The 20,181-nt window shown below is 33.9% G+C and overlaps 3 protein-coding genes across 8 annotated transcripts in view; 1 reads left to right on the forward strand and 2 right to left on the reverse strand.

Moving 5' to 3' along the window:
• Patronin (calmodulin-regulated spectrin-associated protein patronin) overlaps positions 1-10,012 on the reverse strand; it is a 59,964-nt gene extending 49,952 nt beyond the window's left edge. For 3 of the 6 annotated variants that reach the window (XM_090109968.1, XM_090109975.1, XM_090109951.1), the window contains exon 1: positions 7,576-7,785. In XM_090109968.1, coding sequence (XP_089966094.1) covers positions 7,576-7,695 — 120 coding nt within the window. In that variant the 5' untranslated portion in view covers positions 7,696-7,785. Of the gene's footprint in view, positions 1-7,575; positions 7,786-9,614 lie in introns of those variants that run through there. The other 3 variants (XM_090109992.1, XM_090109983.1, XM_090109959.1) reach the window with 2 other exon arrangements.
• Positions 10,013-16,588: 6,576 nt separating this feature from the next.
• On the forward strand, positions 16,589-18,782 carry LOC149910033 (uncharacterized). Its single transcript, XM_090110030.1, has 3 exons — positions 16,589-17,171; positions 17,368-17,693; positions 18,599-18,782. The coding sequence occupies exons 1-3, from the start codon at positions 16,787-16,789 to the stop codon at positions 18,686-18,688; spliced, it is 801 nt and encodes a 266-aa protein (XP_089966156.1). The 5' UTR covers positions 16,589-16,786; the 3' UTR covers positions 18,689-18,782.
• On the reverse strand, positions 18,770-19,339 carry LOC149910034 (mitochondrial import inner membrane translocase subunit Tim13-like). Its single transcript, XM_090110042.1, has one exon. The coding sequence runs from the start codon at positions 19,187-19,189 to the stop codon at positions 18,917-18,919; it is 273 nt and encodes a 90-aa protein (XP_089966168.1). The 5' UTR covers positions 19,190-19,339; the 3' UTR covers positions 18,770-18,916.
• Between the last annotated feature and the right edge of the window lie 842 nt (positions 19,340-20,181).

The raw sequence follows: 20,181 nt of genomic DNA on the forward strand, positions 1-20,181 counted from the left end.
GAGCAAGTGCAAATAACTTCATAATCACTTTTACGTCTATGATAAATAGAGTCGATAGAATGGTTAATATTATGTGCCAATCGCTATTGCATCACATGTTAACGATTCGGAACAGCTGTGGACGGTTCTAATAAAAGAGCATAATATGTAACGAAATTGACATTCCGATCTCATATTTCCAAAACAACATCACCAAGTACCCAAATGAGATTAAACTATAGCTACGTAGCACTTCTGTTTCCAGCAGCAACAAAAATTGAACCGTAGTTCCTGCTGTCTCATCAATGTCATGTAGGTACTGAACTTGCTAAGAGTCAGCCTTTCAAATATATGAAATCATAATCCCAAACCAAAATACATAGTATTAATAGCTATAGTATGTTTTATATTCAAGTCAGGAGCGCGTGGCGTTGTATTCGCTCGGCACATACACGTCCCGGGCTGTGTAACAATGTTGGACACCGTCCGGGACCAGGGAGTGTCACTCATAAATTCACATTTCTGAGAATTTATGCTTTGGTGCCACCACATTGCATTCAATATTAGAATCGCTGCTGAATGAAACTGCATTGCGCTTGCCACTGCACAACTCCATTGAAAATTAGTTTTTAATTTGCCTGATATACGTCATAAATAAATATGTCGGAATGTATGTATACGTTATAAAGTAATTAGATAACGTCAGTGGGTTTACAGCTCAATAACTATTTGAAAACATTAATTCATTTGAATCCTTAAAAAATAATTAAAATAAATTTATAGCACTAGGAGCAAAAGAATTGACGTGAGCGTGAAATAGCAATGACCCGAAAATGCTAAGTAGGCGTAAAATTACTTAAACCATTTACACTTGAATCTATCGAGGTTGATAAGTATACCTAACTTCATTGTGTATCATTAAATAATATTGAAATTTGAAATGATCAGGTAGGTACCTCTCCATTCAGTCAAATGAAAAGAATTCGGTAATATAATTTTTTCAAAACAATTTGATGTTACCGATTGTTCATTATATCTATACAATTACAGAAAAAATGAAATTCAACGACTTTTAAAGAATCTTACAGATATTATTTGTGTGTACTCAAATTGATCGCACGGAATTTTGAAAACCGATCACTTCAAGAAAAACTGGAATAACTTTGTTAAACATACGTACCTTACTTACGTACATATCTGTAACTTCTCTGGACATAAAGTTTCTCATCAACGAAGTGTTATAAATACCCATCAAAAGTACAAAAGTATTATAATTATTGATAGATTTAAAATAATTCTTAAGTGATTTAGCGGGTGGGATGAATAAATGGGGTCACCGATCTGGATAATGCACGCTCTTTCATTTGTTTACTTAACACAAACTTTATACTGGTATATATAAAATCGCTTCATTGTTTTATTTACCAACCAGATTTAAATGATTTAATTAGTACAATCAATACAAACTATTGAACGGCTCATATGCGAATGCATCATTTGAAAACAGCTGATACAATATAACTTACACATCAATTGTTCAAAAATATATGCAAAGAAGAGTAATTATAAGACATAGGTTCACTGGAAATTAAAATAATTTGGAAAATCCAAAAGTGCACGCCTCATAATTTTTTTTTAATAAATATTTATTAATTATTATTTTTGTTTATTTAATAACAATTAAACCACATCGAATCAGACCCTGAAAAATGAAAGGGTTCTATTCCTGAGTATACTCAAGCGTAAGAGAAAAAAAAAGACTCGATTAGTAAAGTATTTCGGTCGCTATCGTGTTAACAAGAAAAAGGATCCGCACATACAGACACACGGACGTCCAAGACAGAACTTTTTTAAACTGTTTTTTAACTAGTTTAAATAACAAAAATGACATCAAAAATATCATGAACGTTAAAAATAGTGTTTTTTCTTAATATGTGTGTGTATGTATTATCTTACAAGTGCAATGTATGATACATAAAGACATTTTAAGTTTGAAAAATCAGATGTTTTGCGCGAAGTGACAGTAGTACCCACCTCAACGCTTCGCTTATGAGGCGTGCAAAAGAAAATCGCCTGTCGATAGCTAATGGTAAGTAAAATAACATATGCTAATGTCCATACCCACCTGTTGCATAATTTCTAAATATTGCGATACGTATTATAAAACATAAATATTCAATATTCCGGTTCAATGCTCTATATTTTACTTTCATACTTTATTGGATTGAAAGTTCATGGTTTTTAAAATATAATTACTTAAAATTAATTTGGTCCATTCACAGTTAGTTTTCAATCGAGCGTTATCGTATTTCCCACGGCGTGGCGGGTGAATATTGCAGGCATTTCACACATTTGGAAGTGCCGGCAATTTATGTTTGGTCGGGAACATGACGCAACAGCTAGTGTATCGGCTGAGAGACTAGACGATTACACTGATAGAAGTACCTTATAATATCATAGTGTGGAACTTCAATATGGTTTTTATAAGAGAAATCTCTGTGCTAAATGTAGTCCAGTCCATATATTTAAACTTTTTTTTACGACTTTTGAGAATAATGAAACACGCAATAGCAACTTTAATTTAAATTAATAAAGATACAATACAAATCCCATTAAATCCGAACTTTCGCGTAGAGATAATAAGTATAACCAATATGAGTTGATGATTGACTATATTTGAGATAAATAACATATATATATATATCTAACAATGAGTATCAGTAATCACTGGGTACTTGTCACGACGCGAGCTCGAGAAAGTGCGATAATCTCGCGAGCAATCATCGGCTGCGTGACAGGCTCCACCTGATCTACCCGAAGAGCCTATGGAGCCCTTGATCTTGGTCTCTCATCGAGTAATCAGTATCACAACACAATTCAGTTCTACTTTCTTATCTGTGCATTGTATTCAACCTAGCAGAGGTCTATGATTTGTCTGCTATTATAAACGCAATAAATTTGAAAGAGACGAAATATGGGTCAGAATCTTCTACATGGAACGGCTGCTTTCCGATAAATGAAATGCACGCGAGCGATAAGGCAGTAATATATAACCCAAACAACCCCGTTTAAATTCTAGACTGGCTGTATAATATGCAGACCGACTTCAGGATGTTTGACGTCGCGTTTCCTGATTTACAGCCATGTCGGTCGATTGTATACACAACTAGCGTCGTTGACTCTACACACTAACATGCACGATGCTACACATTGTGAATACGAGCCAAAACACATTTTGAGGTCATCAAGAAAAATGCATCTTTTGTTTACACAATCACAGCTTCATCGCCACGACACACGAATCAAATGTATGCATTGGGGACACAAAACAAAACATTAAAACAAGCAAAACATGTTTGCACACTCCCATGCACTTGTCTAACTATTTTTAACCAAAGTTCTTGGTTTTTTGTCCTGTGTCCGATTGTCTAGGTAAGATTTACCAATGAATTGTATTGGCACTATATTGTACTATATGGACTTAAAAGAGTAAATTTCGAGTTTCTTGCCGATTCTTCTAGGTACAGTGGTAGTTATTTTATGAAATATGACCATTCATAAACACTACAAAGTTTATAGCTATGAATAAAAATTAAAGTTCTAGTTTGAGAATACTCTTTTACCATATTGTATAGAAGAAAAGGGCATTCAAGGGGCATGTTTGCAAAAGAAACAGTGTGTCTGTATGAACATCCGCGAGCGCCACTCCTGAATGCTTTCCTTCACAAAGCGCTCGCAACGCAGACCGACCTCGTGTTTCCGCACCTATGCTAATTTCTCATTTCGCAACGCTTTGGGATTACATCACATTCTACGTTGGCGTTTATTGACTACAAGCAAATACAAATACATATATGCTTAATTTCACAAGGATAATATATTATATACAAAAATACTAATAAACTATCAATAATAAGTTACCTACTTATTATAATATTAAGTATAGGTTTTCAAATGATAAGGGGTCAATGATACTAAATCTAAACATAGTTAAAATAGTCACGTATTATAAAAACGGTGAAGTAGTATCACACGTTTCTGAGCATGCTCTTACACCATTAATTAATTAATAAATAAAAAACAATGCTGGTTAAAACTTAAGTTTTTAATAATATCCATCTATTTTAATTTAAAAGTAGGTATGTACCAGATTTATTTTACCAATTAAAAGTCGATGCTTCTTGAACTACTACAATCAGTGCTCTCTTGAATATTATGCAGATAATGTACCTTTTGTTTACATTTTAAACATTTTTGTTTTAAATATTTATTATTTTATAACATACGAAAAGAAATCGTGTTTGTTGATATTTGATCGAGCTTCGATCTGCCGACGTATTCCCACTAAAACCTTCGTATGATAGTGACGTCATTTCTTGGTATGCTGAGATATCGATAAAGCTCTAAGATTACGTAACTGTTAAATGGCGACAAGGCAAATGACAATACATATAGATACTTTACAAACTAGTTAAAATTGTTAGAGATACTTTAAATTAATTACCGTACTCACAAATTAAAAAGAAAAACAACGTTGCTGCGAATGTTTTGTTCATAAATAAAGCTTAATAAATACCTCCTTTTTTCGTATTTCAACGATAAATTATAATGATTCTAATGCTCAATTATTTTTGTTTTCTAATTATTATAATAATATTATGTAAAAAAAAATCTTCTTTAACATTCGGAGCTAAAGTCAATATTGAATAGAATAAATATTGCGTTAGATGAGCCTACATATTATCGTTAGCGAGTAACAAGGCCCACACCTTATAGGATGACGGTGGGCGGAAATTTGGCCGGAACCACGATCCGAGCTGCCTTACATGTTCACTTTAAAATTCGCCTTTGTCAAACAAACAATGTATATTATCAAGCATTCTTCAAATTCCTAACCAAAGAATTTTGAAGCTTCAATCTACACGTCAGTTTCACATATCTCTCATTTTGTATCGATTGAAATACAGACAAGAAGCAGAGAATAATAGTGTATCGAAAGGGTGTATTCAGAAAGAAAGCTTGAAACTTGTAAGCGCTTATCGGCGCTTGTCATGTTCATATATTTTCCTGTCAGTGCTGTCAACCCGCGCAGGAAAATATATGAACATGACAAGCGCCGATAAGCGCTTATAAGTTTCAAGCTTTCTTTCTGAATACGCCCAAAGGCCGTTATTGCCAAGAAGTGGTTAGGAATTATAATTTACTGTTAGATAGCTGAACTTCTGAGTAATCTGAATCACCTCAATCCGTCACTACTGAGTCTACTGAGCGATTCGCCGAGCGGTTCATGTGGGAGGCGGTGGTTGTACGCTGTGTTATATAATCTATACTAATATTATAAAGAGGAAAGGAATTGTATGTATGTATGTATGTATGTATGGTTTTCACGCATAAACTACTGGACCTATTTTGATGAAATTTGGCACAGATAATCTTTAGACCCTGAGAAAGAACATAGGCTACCTTTTATTGCGAAATATGTACCACGGGCGAAGCCGGGGCGGACCGCTAGTAAACAATAAATAGATTATAGCAACTACTTCTCAGGGAGCAAATATCACTGTGCCAGAAACATATACAAACATCTCAAACGGATACATAAACCAATCGAAAAGGGCTAGCACTTAGCAGTTACAAGGTGACCATTAGCCAGGCATTCTAATGAATCAGCGCCGCGCACATTTAAATGTGATTCTAAGGTAATCACATTTCAATACGATTTATACCTAATTGGAATTCTAACGACAAGCTCGTTTGCATCTTAGACCTTCGTCTTACTCCTTATGTACATTATCAGGAAACATTTTGCTCGGTAAACGACTACGAGTCATTTCAAGGTGTTTTGAAATGTAGATTACACGCTAATATAGAATATGGTCAGAGTGAAATAATTAGTTGTAATTAATAAATTACTACTCCTTAGAGTACACGGAAAAGGGCAGTAATTTCAAAATAAGCACCAAGATAATAATTAATGACTAAAAAAATGTTAATATAAAGTTATTTGCTTTCTTATTTCGACAAAATTAACTTATATGTAACCAAAGAAGAGACATTGAATGCGAGTTAGACCAAGAGCAGTCCCGTTATTTAATTCAGCAAACATTCGCAGCTGCAGGACAGTAGTCGCGCGAGATGTGACAGTGCCAGAGCCCAGAGCTGACTGCTGTGTGCTTCGAGGCTATCTGATAAACGATTTAATCGATATTTTATTGCACTCGTAAGGCTGCAGCAAACGTTAATCCATCGGAATTCTAACCATGGCCATTTGTACCTAAGTTGAAACTTCAAGCATATAAGTGATTTTTCCAATTATTGCAGCAAGTTATTTCAAAAACTTTCTAATTCGCTTTTATGTGCACACAGTTAGATATTATCTAATGTATAGGTACGAACTTACGAAGTCGGCTAGTATATAATTAAATATTTTATTATTAATATTTAATAACAATTTATTTCATCCTGAATGTTGAATTAATATCAAAATTGGTGGAGCATTTTAAGTTTGAAAGCGGAACAAATAAATAAACTAACTCAGGCAATTTTATACTGGTAAGCTAGAAGCATTTACTTTCTCCTGACAAAGTTTTGATTAGCAGTAAATATGCGCTAAGTTGCTACCAAAATAGACGATAGATTGTGATAACGCCGAACCGTTGTGACGAAAGTGAAAATATTGTTGGAAGAAATATGTGGTTATTATGTGGGAAAGGCAAGTGCTCAGAACAAAGCTTTCAACTCTCCAATTGTATTTATCACGACGATCGATCGGACACTTCTCGGTTTCTCTGAGTATCGACACCCGCTGAGTGACGGCTCGACTTACGCGACAAAAATTTGCTGTTATAACTAGAAAGGATTTACTTTTCCTAAAGGAAAACTGCAATCAGAAAATTGACGAATTTAAAATTCAAAAATCGCTTAGAGATCTAGGTCGGCAGCTGGCTAGCGAGTAGCGATGAACTTCTTTCGCGGCCGGCCCAGCGAGCCGTGAGCTGCCACGGTCTGCTGACCCAACCTTGGCCGCGCCGTTCCTGCTCATCCCGACCATATGAGCATGACATCATCTGCGGAGACCGCACCACACCATGTGCTCGCACCAAGGCCGCAACTATCGATCCGAGTGGGACATTAAAATGGAAAGCCGGGTCGACGACCGCTCATTAGGCAAACTAATGTTACAATTCTTTTTTTAATCTCGAAGTTCGGACGGAACCGACACGACAATAATTATAACAGAGACAGGAAAGCCGTAACGTAGCGGTTGTCTTCGAATGTGGTTTCACAACAATGTGAGATGTGTAGAGTCATTAACGGAAGAAATAAATTCTACGCATATTAATAAATTTCAGTTTAAGAAGGAGTAGGTAAGCATCACTCAAGTAATACGATTTGCGCATATTACGAATCCACTCCCCACTGAAGGCTTTAAGAATCAATTCACGTTCGCGTCAAAGGGTCCAGCGCGAGAGTGCCGGTATTCGCGTCTCAACATACAAATGCAAATCGTTCCGGGCATCAGCCGTCACGATGCGATCGCACCTGGAGACGTTTCACACACGTCCGGCGCGGCCCAAGTCACAAGTTAGCGCTTACCGAGACGGCTACCGAGGCACCGGGTACTGCGCTAGGGTTGTTCGTGTCGGCGCCTTCTGGAGCACTCAGAAACCGGCGCAGAGTGCCGTATCCAGAGGCGGAGGCTACCATCGCTACCATGGCGGAACACTGCACTAGCACTGGGATCGCGACGACATCGCCGGGCGTGGAGCGCGTGGTCTGCGCGCCGAGCGCGGTATAACTGACGCGGGCCGCGAGCGCGCCGCGCCCCCTACCATTCCTATTGCCTATGCTATTGTTTGTCGAGCGAAGATAAGCTGTCTTACCTATGCATACCTTGAAATCAACATCAATTAAAATATTTGGTTAAATATGTGAATAATAATCATACATGATTGTGCGTCTATTGATTTTGAATTCTGACATACATGTTTTACTTATGTTTGGTATGATTTCATAAAAAAATTATTCTTTTATAATGCCTTTGAAAGAAATATTTTCAGTTATGATTATGAGGAAAGAAGAAAAAACAACTTATAAAAGATCTCGTAGGGATAAATAATATAGGGTATATTATTCCATAGTAATTCAAGATATATATTTATTTGCATCAAATGTAGTAACAAAGTACAGATGTAAATACATGTTTTATTTCCACCCAAATATTAAATAATAAAATGTAACAAATAATTGTTTTGATGTATTAGTTGTCTCATTTTTGTTACTGTTATTGAATAACATTTATACCTGGTAATAATCTGTTAAAAAAATACAGAGACATGTCTTTTTCTTATTTGTTTTAAATGAGGTGTGATTAAGTTAATGAGAGAAACATTAAGAAACTGTTAACTATTAATTTAAAATTTGTTTTAAAATATAAGGATCCGCTTTATGGCTAAATGTCTAATGATGATCATTGTATTAAAGTTTACAAAATTTAAATTTGTTCAACTAATAGCAGGCTCAGCTCAAATTTATACTTAATATTATAAAGTTGAAGAGTTTGTTTTTTTGAACGCTTTAATCTCAAGAACAACTGGCCCGAAATTATTTGCTCTGCTACCATAATATAACGACTTGGTTAAATATTACAACTGGCCCGATTTGAAAAATTATTTCGGTGTTAGATAGCCTATTTATTGAGGAAGGCTATAGAGTATATACCGTCACGCTAAATAACCCTTACCATTCCATTCACCTAGCTGATACATCACAAAAATTTCATAAAAGAGACTCCATCACATTCAATCCTTCTGCAGTCATATTTTATATAATTCAAAGTACCTTATATATTGTTCATTTCTTTCAGGGGGATTACTGGAATGTCTTTAATCAGTACTAATCATCCTGCTACAAGAGATTCCATCACAGTAACCATCTGATCGTATTTAATTAACTAAATTGAAATTGAAAATATATCTTTATTGTAATAATATGTGCAATATAGAGATTCATGCTGATTCTGAGTAAACTACCAAGAAAGCAAAAGAAAAAAAGTGTTATAACAGAAAATAGCATCTGATCTACAGAATGAATAAAATATTTGCAATAGGACCAGAAACTGAACGGTTCAATATATGAACATGAAATTAAATCTTTAATAGTGTGGTATACTATAGTCAGTAGGTATAATAATACTAAAAAAAAACACTTTTTTCAAATTTGACTTCTTCTTGTATCTTGAATGAAATTAACTAATTAATAAATTATAAACAGTTTGTATATTGAGACAATGGCATCTGATATGTCACATAAGGCACACAATGTTTGAACACCAATAATTTATTCAGTGGGAGTGTGGGCAGCGCTAACCTCACCCACACTTGCCTCTATTTGTACAGACATTTTAAAAGGTGACATAATTTCTCAATATCACATTCTAATTTCTAATAATTATTATTATCAAAAGTGATATATAATAACATTTGTCATGACCAACATAAAATCATGCTGTAGTTCCAGGATATTTCGTCAATTTCGGACAAAATTGTGGTCTTCTACACAGGTACAACTTGGTATATATGTCTCCAACGAGTGAAGTTCAGACTGACCGGCAGCAACGATCGTGTGAAGCTCACCTGTTTTGTGTCCACGGAATCTGTCGCCTCCATGTTGGCATAAGTCCGTTCCTGTCTCTCCATGGGTTCGAAAACATCAGAAACGTCTAATCCATTTACCGGGAACTACAAAAGCACACTGTACAGGCATAAACATAACAATCGCGACGGTATAAAAATTATAACGAAACAACGAATGTCAATGATCCGAACAAACACGTTCGTCACTTCAAGTGTGCTACGACAATAATCAGTCTTAATATTTTATAAATATTAACAACGAATGCATATCACTTAAATCAACGGTTAAGCAAAGCACCATTATAGAGTTGTAAAATCACAATTATGAAAACACAGTTGTTCACCATCATGAAATTTCACACATTCCGTCATCGAGGCCGACTGACTGTGGCCCACTGTGGTCGCTGCCCTGTTCGACGTTCCGAGTCACGCATATATTTTATCTTTTCGTTTTTTATTGTTTTGTAAAGTTTTGGTTTTTGTTATATTTATAAAATTATTAAAGAGTTTTTTATAAAAGAAAAATGTTTTAAGTTAATAATTGAAAATAAACATTTAAAAAAATATCATGAATTTTACCAGTGCAAACTTAGCACCCCATCTATGGAATTTTGGGTCGAAAATGACCTTGATCGTTAGGTCCCCGTTAGGTCCTTTAAGGTCCACCAATTTTTTCGTTAGGTCCCCTTTAGTTTTTTTTTAAATAATTTTTTAAATTTTAGGTATAAAAAAATTACACTTTAGCACCCCATCCATAGAATTTTGGGTCAAAAATGACCTTAATCTATAGGTCTTCGTTAGGTCCTATAAGGTCCCACAATTTTTTCGTTAGGTCCCCTTTAGTTTTTTTTTAAATATTTTTTTTTTAATTTTGGGTATAAAAAAATTACACTTTAGCACCTCATCCATATCAAAATTGGCGAATTTTATCAAAATCGTATTCTTTACCGTTAGGTCCGTATAGGTCCATCATTGAAATTGTTAAATTATTTATTTTATTAAAATCTATATATTTATAAGAAAGTCGTGTTAGTTACTCCACTTATAACTCAAGAACGGCTGAACCGATTTAGCTGAAAATTGGCAGGGAGGTAGTTTAGAGCCAGGAGAAGGATATAGGATACTAAATATGTACCACGGGCGAAGCCGGGGCACTAGTTATAAAATAATTGAAACCTGCGCATGCGCCTTAGAGCATTAAGACATGCGCACATCATACATAAACAGCGCGAAATTTAAATTGGTATCGTTTCATTTATTAAATCAATAAATAAATCTATACTAGTCACGTCTGGTTCGAAAGATGAGACTGGCTTTTTATTTCGAAAATTTATTTGGCAACACTTAACAGTTAACTGTCATTAAAACCTGAGTTGTTGATGTGTCAAAGCTTGTCAAAGTGATTTTATTTTCTGCGATTTTAGCTTAGGATTTTAGTGATTTCTAATAATTGAAAACTGAGTTGAAAACATGACGAAAACTTTAAACTATGATTAATAAATTTAAAAAGAAACAATTTGAAAGAGATGTAGTTTTCAAGGAAAAACACACAGTGTGACTTGATATTTTGATACTTTTCATCTTGATTGCATTGCACATTATATGATTTGTTTAATATTATTATTATTATTTTGCATGGATGATACCAGTAATCCAGTTATAAACTATTAAAGCAACAATATAAAATTGAACGATCTGTCCGTTCAAAATGTTTAAAGACACAAAATCAGTATCTCAACGAGATTTCTTCTATGACCGAACCATGTTATTCATGTTGAAGAGCAGTACAAAAAAAACAAGATGGAATAACTGCAGAAATGGAAGAGTTAATGATGTCAGAGATAATGATAGTGATTCTTATTCTTTATTCGCGGCTGAACGCGGCTTTTAGATTTAATATGATTATATTGATTAAACAAAATTTAATTGTATTTTATTATGTTTTTTATTACTTTCACTAGCTGTTCTTTTTTTTATCTGTATCAGATAACTGTACCAGATTACATATATATAATATTATATAGATGAAGAGTTTGTAGAGGTTGTTAATCTCTCAAAAAAACAAAGCTCGTAATAATAAATTAAAGTATCAAAACTTTATTTCCAACTATAACCTAAGTTACCATTAGGTTACCTTAATATGATGATTTTTTGAATTTGCCGCCTTTTCCAGTCTTATCTTTCGTTAGCCGGACTATCACCACAGTATCACCATATTTCCTACAGTATGGCGACGAATGTACTTGTGCAGAGAAACGGAGGGGAACTGGCGGGGGGTCGGGCGACGCGGGCCGCTTAATGCAATCACGCTGAGTTTGCATTAACTATCGCGAAAGGACGACGCAGTCGTATTTTTTGTGTAATAATTTTATTATACATAGGTACTTACATATTCTATTATGGCGCGCAAAAACTGTTCCGTTTACGGATGTAAATCTACATTGAAATCCCAGAAGGAAACAATATTTCAGAAAGATTGTATTAATAATTGTATCTGTTGAATTAAAATCAAAGCTATGTATATGTTGTCCTCATTATTTTCTAATCAGATTGTACATCCCAATGCGAATGCATTACTTCTTAAATGGTATAATATACAATTAAGAACATCCAAAAATAAAGTGTCCACGTAAATAATATTTAGCAGTGCAATATCTGTAATTATATATTTATGAACAAATGATTACATCAGATTTAATAATCGCAATTATTTTGAATGTACATATGAATAAATGATTTCATCATAATATTAATAATCACAATTGTTTTATTTCCCATTTGTTGCAACCCTAGCGTATTTTCGTGTGGCAGCGTAAGTACCTACGCTGGCGGCGGCATCGCGCGACATCAAAGGCGTTTCCTTACTGTAGGAAATAATATTGTAATACTGTGCTATCACTATCATTATTATATTATACATAGTATAAAACAAAGTCGCTTTCTCTGTCCCTATGTCCCTTTGTACGCTTAAATCTTTGAAACTACGCAACGGATTTTGATGCAGTTTCTTTTAATAGATAGAGTGATTCAAGAGGAAGGTTTATATGTATAATAACATCCATTAAATAGTGGAGAAGTACTGCTATTTTTGAGGTTTCTAATGTGATGTCGTAAAAAATTACCAGCCTTACTTATAAAAACTGACTGATCTGTTGCATAAACACCTCTCAGTTAAATAACTCTCAACTCCTTAAACAATGATTAAAATAATCTTAGGTACTTATAAACCTATCTCAGCAGTCTCTCAACTAAGTTACGTCAATATATGTATTTTTTTCTAGTAACATTATCGAAATAAAACCCGCTATTCACGTAAAACTTGACTAAAAATGTACTTTTTGACAAATATGAATGGTAGACTTTATTTTGTATGACGTTTAACTGACAGGATATTGATAACTTTCAAATTTCAAACATTTGTACAGATTTGAGATTTTTGATAAATTCAAATTCAGTTTTAATTTAAAATGAGTTCAATGATCAATAAACGTTCTCGTTCGACGAATTGGAGTGAGGAGGATAAGGTACGTAATGTACACAAGAAATCTAATAGAATGTACTTATTTCCTTACATGTTTTAATGCTTATTAATAAAATAATATATATTGCTCTTTAGAAAGTGCTTCGAAAATAATTAGTGCTCGAGCGAGCACATATTATATTAGAGAATAAGGATACGTCGACTAATACAAATACAGCAAAAAAACTTGCATGGGAAGATGTTTTGTCTTGGTTATTTTAGTTTTACTTATTCTAACAGTTTCTTGTATTTAATAAATTGTTACAGTGTAATAACATTATTATTGTATTTATATTTCAGTTATAATATCATTTCACTCCATAAAAGGGACTTAAGCCAAATACAAAATCAGTGGAGGAATTTGAAGAAAGCTAAGGCTTCGGAACACAAATTTAGAACGGCAAGAAACATGACAGGCGGGGGACCTCCGCCACCAAGTCCTCCGCCTGAAGATCAAGAGCTTATAGCAGCTCTTCCTAATGAGTTTGTGGTTGATAACAATCCTTTCGATAGCGATGCAACACATGGCCAACAGGTTTATATTTTTTACATTTTCTACTGCTATTATTCCTTAATTTGGAATATCCATTAAGGGATAATAGCGCTATGCATATATAGTTTTTTATTGTGAGATTGAGTAATTATATTTTATAATATATTTATAGGAAGTTACTAAGGAGTCTGCTGATGATACATTGAAATTGAATGAAAATGATGAAAGCACTGCACATGCATAGGTAATCATATTATATAATAATTTGTATAATATTTTTATCAGTTATGTTATACAAAAATATCAGTATTATAAATAAAATTTATATTATTTTAAAATAATTATTATTTTTTTATTTTTAGCCTGAATTGCCAAATTTCTCCACTGAATTGCCACGTATAAATCCTACACATCATATTTTCAAAGCTAAACCAAAAAAAACGTAAGTATGTAATGTTGAAAATAGAATTTCATGAAATTTCCTGTGCTTATTGTTCAGCTGTGATTTATGTGAAATAATGTTTAATGTTTATGTTATTTTTACAGTGGGAAATCAAATTCCAATTACGAGCATCAATTATTCCTCCTTGCAAAAAAAAGCAGGGAGGAATTAATGAAGCAACAACAAGAGTTGCATCTATTAAGAATAGAGCAAGAGAGGGAGCTTCACCTATTAAGAATAGAACAAGAGAGGGAGCTTCACGAGAAGAAGCTCCAAATACTTGCATTAGAGGAGGAATATTTAAAAAAAATAAATTTTGAAAAATAATAAAATATGGTTTTTATTGATTAAAATAAGTTTCAATATAAATGGCCCTGTTTATATTTTCGTCTTCATCTTCTATATTATCAGGGATAGTTGGATCGATTAATAATTGATTTTCAAGGCCTGAAGGATCTAGAAAAATACAAAATAAAGAATTAAAATATGCTTATTTTTTATGTATTGGCATTATTAAATATACTTTGTTTACATATTAGTTTGCACAAATACCTTGATTTAAAATAGACTCATTAAAGAGTATTGCTAAATTGTGCAAAACTGCACAAGCAACAATAGTGGTCTTGATCACTTGCAGAGACCCTCGCATTGTTTCGTTGAGTATGCGGAATCTTTGCTTCCACACCCCAAAGCAACGCTCTACAGTATTCCTCGTTCGTATGTGACTCAGGTTGTACCTTTCTTCTGCCTGTGTCCTTGGTCTTAATATTGGTGTTAGAAGATGCGAAGTACAAGGATACCCGCTATCTCCAATCAGCTTCCCATGAAATTCATTCTCCTCAAACCTCCGCTTTATTGAGCTTTCTCTATATATGCGGGAATCATGTGTACTTCCTCTCCAGTGACACACAATATCGCAGATTTTAAGGTCAGAGTCACATACTACCTGTAATTATTGTCATCAATATTATTATAAATTAGAAACACATAATAGCACACATAACAATGAAAATTTATTACTTTAAATACACTATGATCAAACTAAAATGTTATTGTACAATGTTCATACTTGAGTGTTAATGGAGTAATGTCCCTTCCTATTAACATAGTACTGTCCAGCCTCTCCACTCACTTTGCGTATCTTAATATGAGTGCAATCTATTGCACCAATGATACGCTTCATCCCGCATATTATGGCCTCAAATTTCCTAATTGCTTTGGCTTCCTCGGTTGAGTTCGACGGCATATTAATATAACGCGAACTTTTAGAAGCTAACGCAATAGCAACATTTCGGGACAAACGGGAAAGTGTCTGTTGACTCATTCTGTGAATGTCAGCACAATCTTCTTGGATCTGTAATGTAATAGATCGTTATACAGGCTTTTCTATTGTATATATCCAAAACTAGAGCACAAGTCACATCTACCTCATGCCGGCCCCAATATCGAATAACTGCCATCACTTGCAGTTCCACTGGAATACCGCCCCCTCGAGTGTCCACGCGAAGGTCATCCCGAATCAAATTAATGATTTGTTGCATGTTATTCTTTCCGAATCTATACCTCGACCGTAGTGTGGCCCTGTGGCCGCTACAAAAAATATATTGACACCATAGATTGACACTAATACCAGGTTATTTTAATTCTAGGTTGAAAAGTAGGTTTTTAATAAATAAGCACTCTCAGAACAATAGATTTATTTAATAAATGAAACGATACCATTTTAAATTTCGCGCTGTTTATGTATGATGTGCGCATGCCTTAATGCTCTAAGGCGCATGCGCAGGTTTTTATTATTTTATAATTTTAATAAAATAAATAATTCAACAATTTCAATGATGAGCCCATACGGACCTAACGGTAAAGAATACGATTTTGATAAAATTTGCCAATTTTGCTATGGATGGGGTGCTAAAGTGTAACTTTTTTATACCTAAAATTAAAAAAAAATTATTTAAAAAAAAACTAAAGGGGACCTAACGAAAAAATTGTGGGACCTTATAGGACCTAACGGAGACCTATCGATTGAGGTCATTTTTGACCCAAAATTCTATGGATGGGGTGCTAAAGTGCATTTTTTTTTATACCTAAAATTTAAAAAATTATTAAAAAAAAAACTAAAGGGGACCTAACGAAAAAATTGTGGGACCTTAAAGGACCTAACGGGGACCTAACGATCAAGGTCATTTTCGACCCAAAATTCCATTGATGGGGTGCTAAGTTTGCACTGGTATGAATTTTACGCATAATTTGTACCTACGTAATTTCGACCGGACCATAAGGTTATGCTGTATGCATGTATTCGGTAGTTAGTACTTTAGTAGGTTTATCATATAATCACAGCATATAATTAATGAGTAAAATTTAAACTACTGTGTGTTGTACAATCATTTAAAGAACTTATATGTACAACGACCTATAAATTTGTGTTATCTGCAGCACCTATTTTTTAATTATGTGCAAATGCTAGCAGTTAATCTGTAATTTCCCATGTAAATTGTAGTGACTAGTGTCAAAGTGTTGTCAGTGTCAGATTCATAGGTGTTGTAGGAGGTTTTCTTTTGAAATAATAATATTATAAATTAATAGGTAGGGTTTGTTATTTATTAACAATACCTCAACATTATAGAAACATACGATCATTGAGTGGCCTTTTATAAAAACGAACAATGCCTTGATGTCCGTATCAATAACCACAAAACTACACATATAATACTATGCCTCGGGATCGTGAAAGGAACCGGCACCGTGAAAAGCGAAGTTCATCCTATAGTTCCGAGTCTTCATACGACCGTAAAAAATCAAAGAGTAAACATAAACGACGCACACGATCAAGAGATCGATCTGAGTCAGGCAGCCACAGAAGGAAACGGTCGGTCTCTAGATCGAAGCATAGAAGACGAAGTTATTCCAGAAGTGTATCCAAGGACCGATATGACAGTAAAACTAAGCGAAGATCATCGTCGCGATCACGCTCAAAACGCGCTAAATATTCCCGAGAACGATCCCGCTCAAGATCCAGCTCACGCAACTATAGCAAAAGCACTCGAAAACATAAAAGACATTCACGGTCCAAAAGTAGATCTAACTCATTTGACATAGGTAGGCTATTGTTGCAATTTCACATTCCACAGATTAGGTCCGTGAAGAATTATGCAGCTTTTACTTGATACCTAATGAAAAATATTGTATTGCTGGCTATATAATAATAATACAAATTTTTCCTTTGTCTATGTTATTTAGCTATCTGTAAATAATAAGTCATATTGCAAAACTATAATTAACTGCATCTTTTCAGAACCAAGAACTCAAAAAGTAAATCTTGATGATACAGACACAAAAGTTGAGAGAGCAATAAAAGCTGCCGAGGCAGCTGGCCTCACCATGACCAAGCTGCCCACATATGACTACAGAGAGGTAGAAGTGAAGGAGGACATGCCTACAATACATGATAGAAACCTGCTTGATGAACTCAACAGTGACTCTTTTGTCCAGAAATCCTTTACTTCATCCAAAAATAAGAAACAATCACAAAATATTGTTATTGATCTAAATTCACAAACTGTTAAGGTGCCTGAAACAAAGATAGAACCAAAAACAGAGGACTCTATAATTGATTTTAATGTGAGTTTGTTTCTTTCCTAATTAAGTTGTAACATACCCTATGTTATGTAATGATGAGTAAGGTGATGATGATTGGCATCATCATTTATTAGCTTTTGCTACACTTGTGTAGTCAAAGAAAAATCTGCATAAATCTTGTTCCCATGTGATTTCAAGAATGAAATCCATCCTTTGTAAAAGACAGAGTATGGCACCTTATTATTTTCGGGCAGCCATTAACCAAATGTTGTATTATTGATAAAAAAAATGCAATAAACTTACAATATTATGTATACCTTAAGCACAATCTGAACTGAATTACAAACATTAGAAGGAGTTAGGTATTATTATAGAATACTTAATAAAACCACTGAATTACTTTAACAGTAAATTAAAACATATTCATCTTTGTGAATTTCTTTCAAAACTTGCAAAATATCCAATTAATCTAACTCAGTTCAGACTGAGATTATAGGAATGCATGTAAGCTTTGTTATTACACTATTTTGTCAAGCTCAGGTATAATAAGCATTATTTTATTTTTAGTTGAATTTCTAGGTCATTATTGTATTACAAAATTCAAAATTGTAAGACAACTTCAATAAGGAAACACTCATATTATATTATATACTAGCTGTGCCTCACGGTTTGTCTTAGCGAGATGATATATTATAGGCTATAGCCTTCATCAATAAATGGGCTATCTAACACCCAAAGAATTTTTCAAATCGGAACAGTAGTTTCCAAGATTAGCGCGTTGAAACAAACAAACTCTTCAGCTTTATAATATTAGTATACATTTCAATCAGAAATTAAAGGTTTTGAATATTTAGAGATAAAAAAGAAATAATTGCATACCTATTACTTAACAATTACACTTCAAAAACCTGCTCACCAGAATTAAGTGTGGCTTTTTCATGTTTCAGGAAATACCAAGTCCAGATGAATTAAAAGAGATGTGGATCAAAAAGCTTTACTTGTACAGAAAAAAAGCTCTGAAGGGTGAAATATCATAAAGTGTTATGCAAGATTTTTTTGTAGAGTTCTATAATTAATATCTGTACATATATGATGTTAAGATTGGAAATAAAAATAAGTTACACAACCTAAATAATCTTTATTTAACATAACAACGGACAGTCGCAACTCACAATTTTTAACATGTTCTGGAACTACTGAGACATCTATATTTACAGCACTGTGTTAACATAACACTTTACAAACATAAACCGATTTTAAAGTTTTCACATGTTATTCCTTTCCCGCTGAATGCGACTGCTGTAAGTCCTAGATACTAGATTCCAGGCATCCATGTACCTGTCCATGCACATCGCTATGCACTTCTGCTCCGAATTGTCCAGGGAAGTTCCAGGCTTATAGATGCATTTCTTAAAACATTTCTCTGACATTTTCGTTAATAGTTCCTGAGCATTAGCGATAGCTATTTGCTGTTTAACCTGGTCCATTAGTTCCTCCTTCTGAACTCCGCTCAAAGAACCGGTAGAAAGGGAATCCATTATTATATCGTTTGATTGAGATTACGAATGTATATAATTTAACGCAATATTTAATGGTTTTTATTTATTATGAAATAAGAAATAATTATTATATCAAAAGATAACCTCAAAGGAACCCTTCCCGTAATTTGACATATAGCACAGACATATAGATTATAGATAACACAGTCCACAGAGCAAGTAAAATAGATTACATAAAAATTGTAGATAAGAAAATATACAAAATACACTGTTGTCTTTTTTCCAATTACAGAGCATAATGCGACTCAGTGCCGCACAATGCCGAATTATGCTGATGCTTAATTGGAACATGAAACGCACCAGCAGATTGCGCTAAGTTCAGTGTTGAAAAAAAAATATGTAGCGACGACAAGCCAATTTACGAGTTACCGAAATATTTCAAGTGTAGTACCTACTAAGAAAGTTCCCACCATAGGTTCACACGGTAACTCATATATATAAACAGTTCGTGCGTTATGCATAGACAGTTAAGGGCTTGTCGGGACGCGGGTTGGTCGCATTAGGTCGAATATTAATTACATACCGAATAAATATATGTAGTTAACGAAATATAACCTTTGCGTAGTTATTCATCTTTTATTACACCCGCACATAACAAGACCCTACATTGGTGACCCCGACGTGACGTGATATATTCTTAGAGTTAGTTAGCAATAACCTCATTAATGTGTAAATAAAATGGTATACATAATAATTGTTTGAAAAATATTTACGGTTATTTTAAGTAATATGGATTTTGATTATTTCATTAACATTTTTTTCAATGTTTGTACCTTCATCCATACTTATATTTATTTTTTTAACACAATTTGAATTAACTCTGATTATTTCGAAAAAACTACAATGAAATGAAAGCTTTAAATTTTTTTCCAACAATTAATAATTACTAACGATAAATCGATTGCACGCATCAATTCACGCGCATTACTTTTTCTAGTGCTCGATTGTGCGAAGCGTTGCTGTAGTTGGAA

This window comes from Colias eurytheme, chromosome 2 (assembly GCF_061535395.1).
Source record: "Colias eurytheme isolate Ceu_HAF_F1 chromosome 2, ilColEury1 Martin Lab GWU primary, whole genome shotgun sequence".
NCBI lineage: Eukaryota > Metazoa > Arthropoda > Insecta > Lepidoptera > Pieridae > Colias > Colias eurytheme.

Excerpts from the sequence above, each read along its gene's own strand:
- LOC149910033 (XM_090110030.1), top strand. The coding sequence starts at position 16,787 with ATGCCTCGGGATCGTGAAAGGAACCGGCACCGTGAAAAGCGAAGTTCA. Across the intron at positions 17,172-17,367 it reads ATCTAACTCATTTGACATAG|AACCAAGAACTCAAAAAGTA; the intron begins GTAGGCTATTGT and ends GCATCTTTTCAG. Across the intron at positions 17,694-18,598 it reads ACTCTATAATTGATTTTAAT|GAAATACCAAGTCCAGATGA; the intron begins GTGAGTTTGTTT and ends TTCATGTTTCAG.
- LOC149910034 (XM_090110042.1), bottom strand. The coding sequence starts at position 19,189 with ATGGATTCCCTTTCTACCGGTTCTTTGAGCGGAGTTCAGAAGGAGGAA.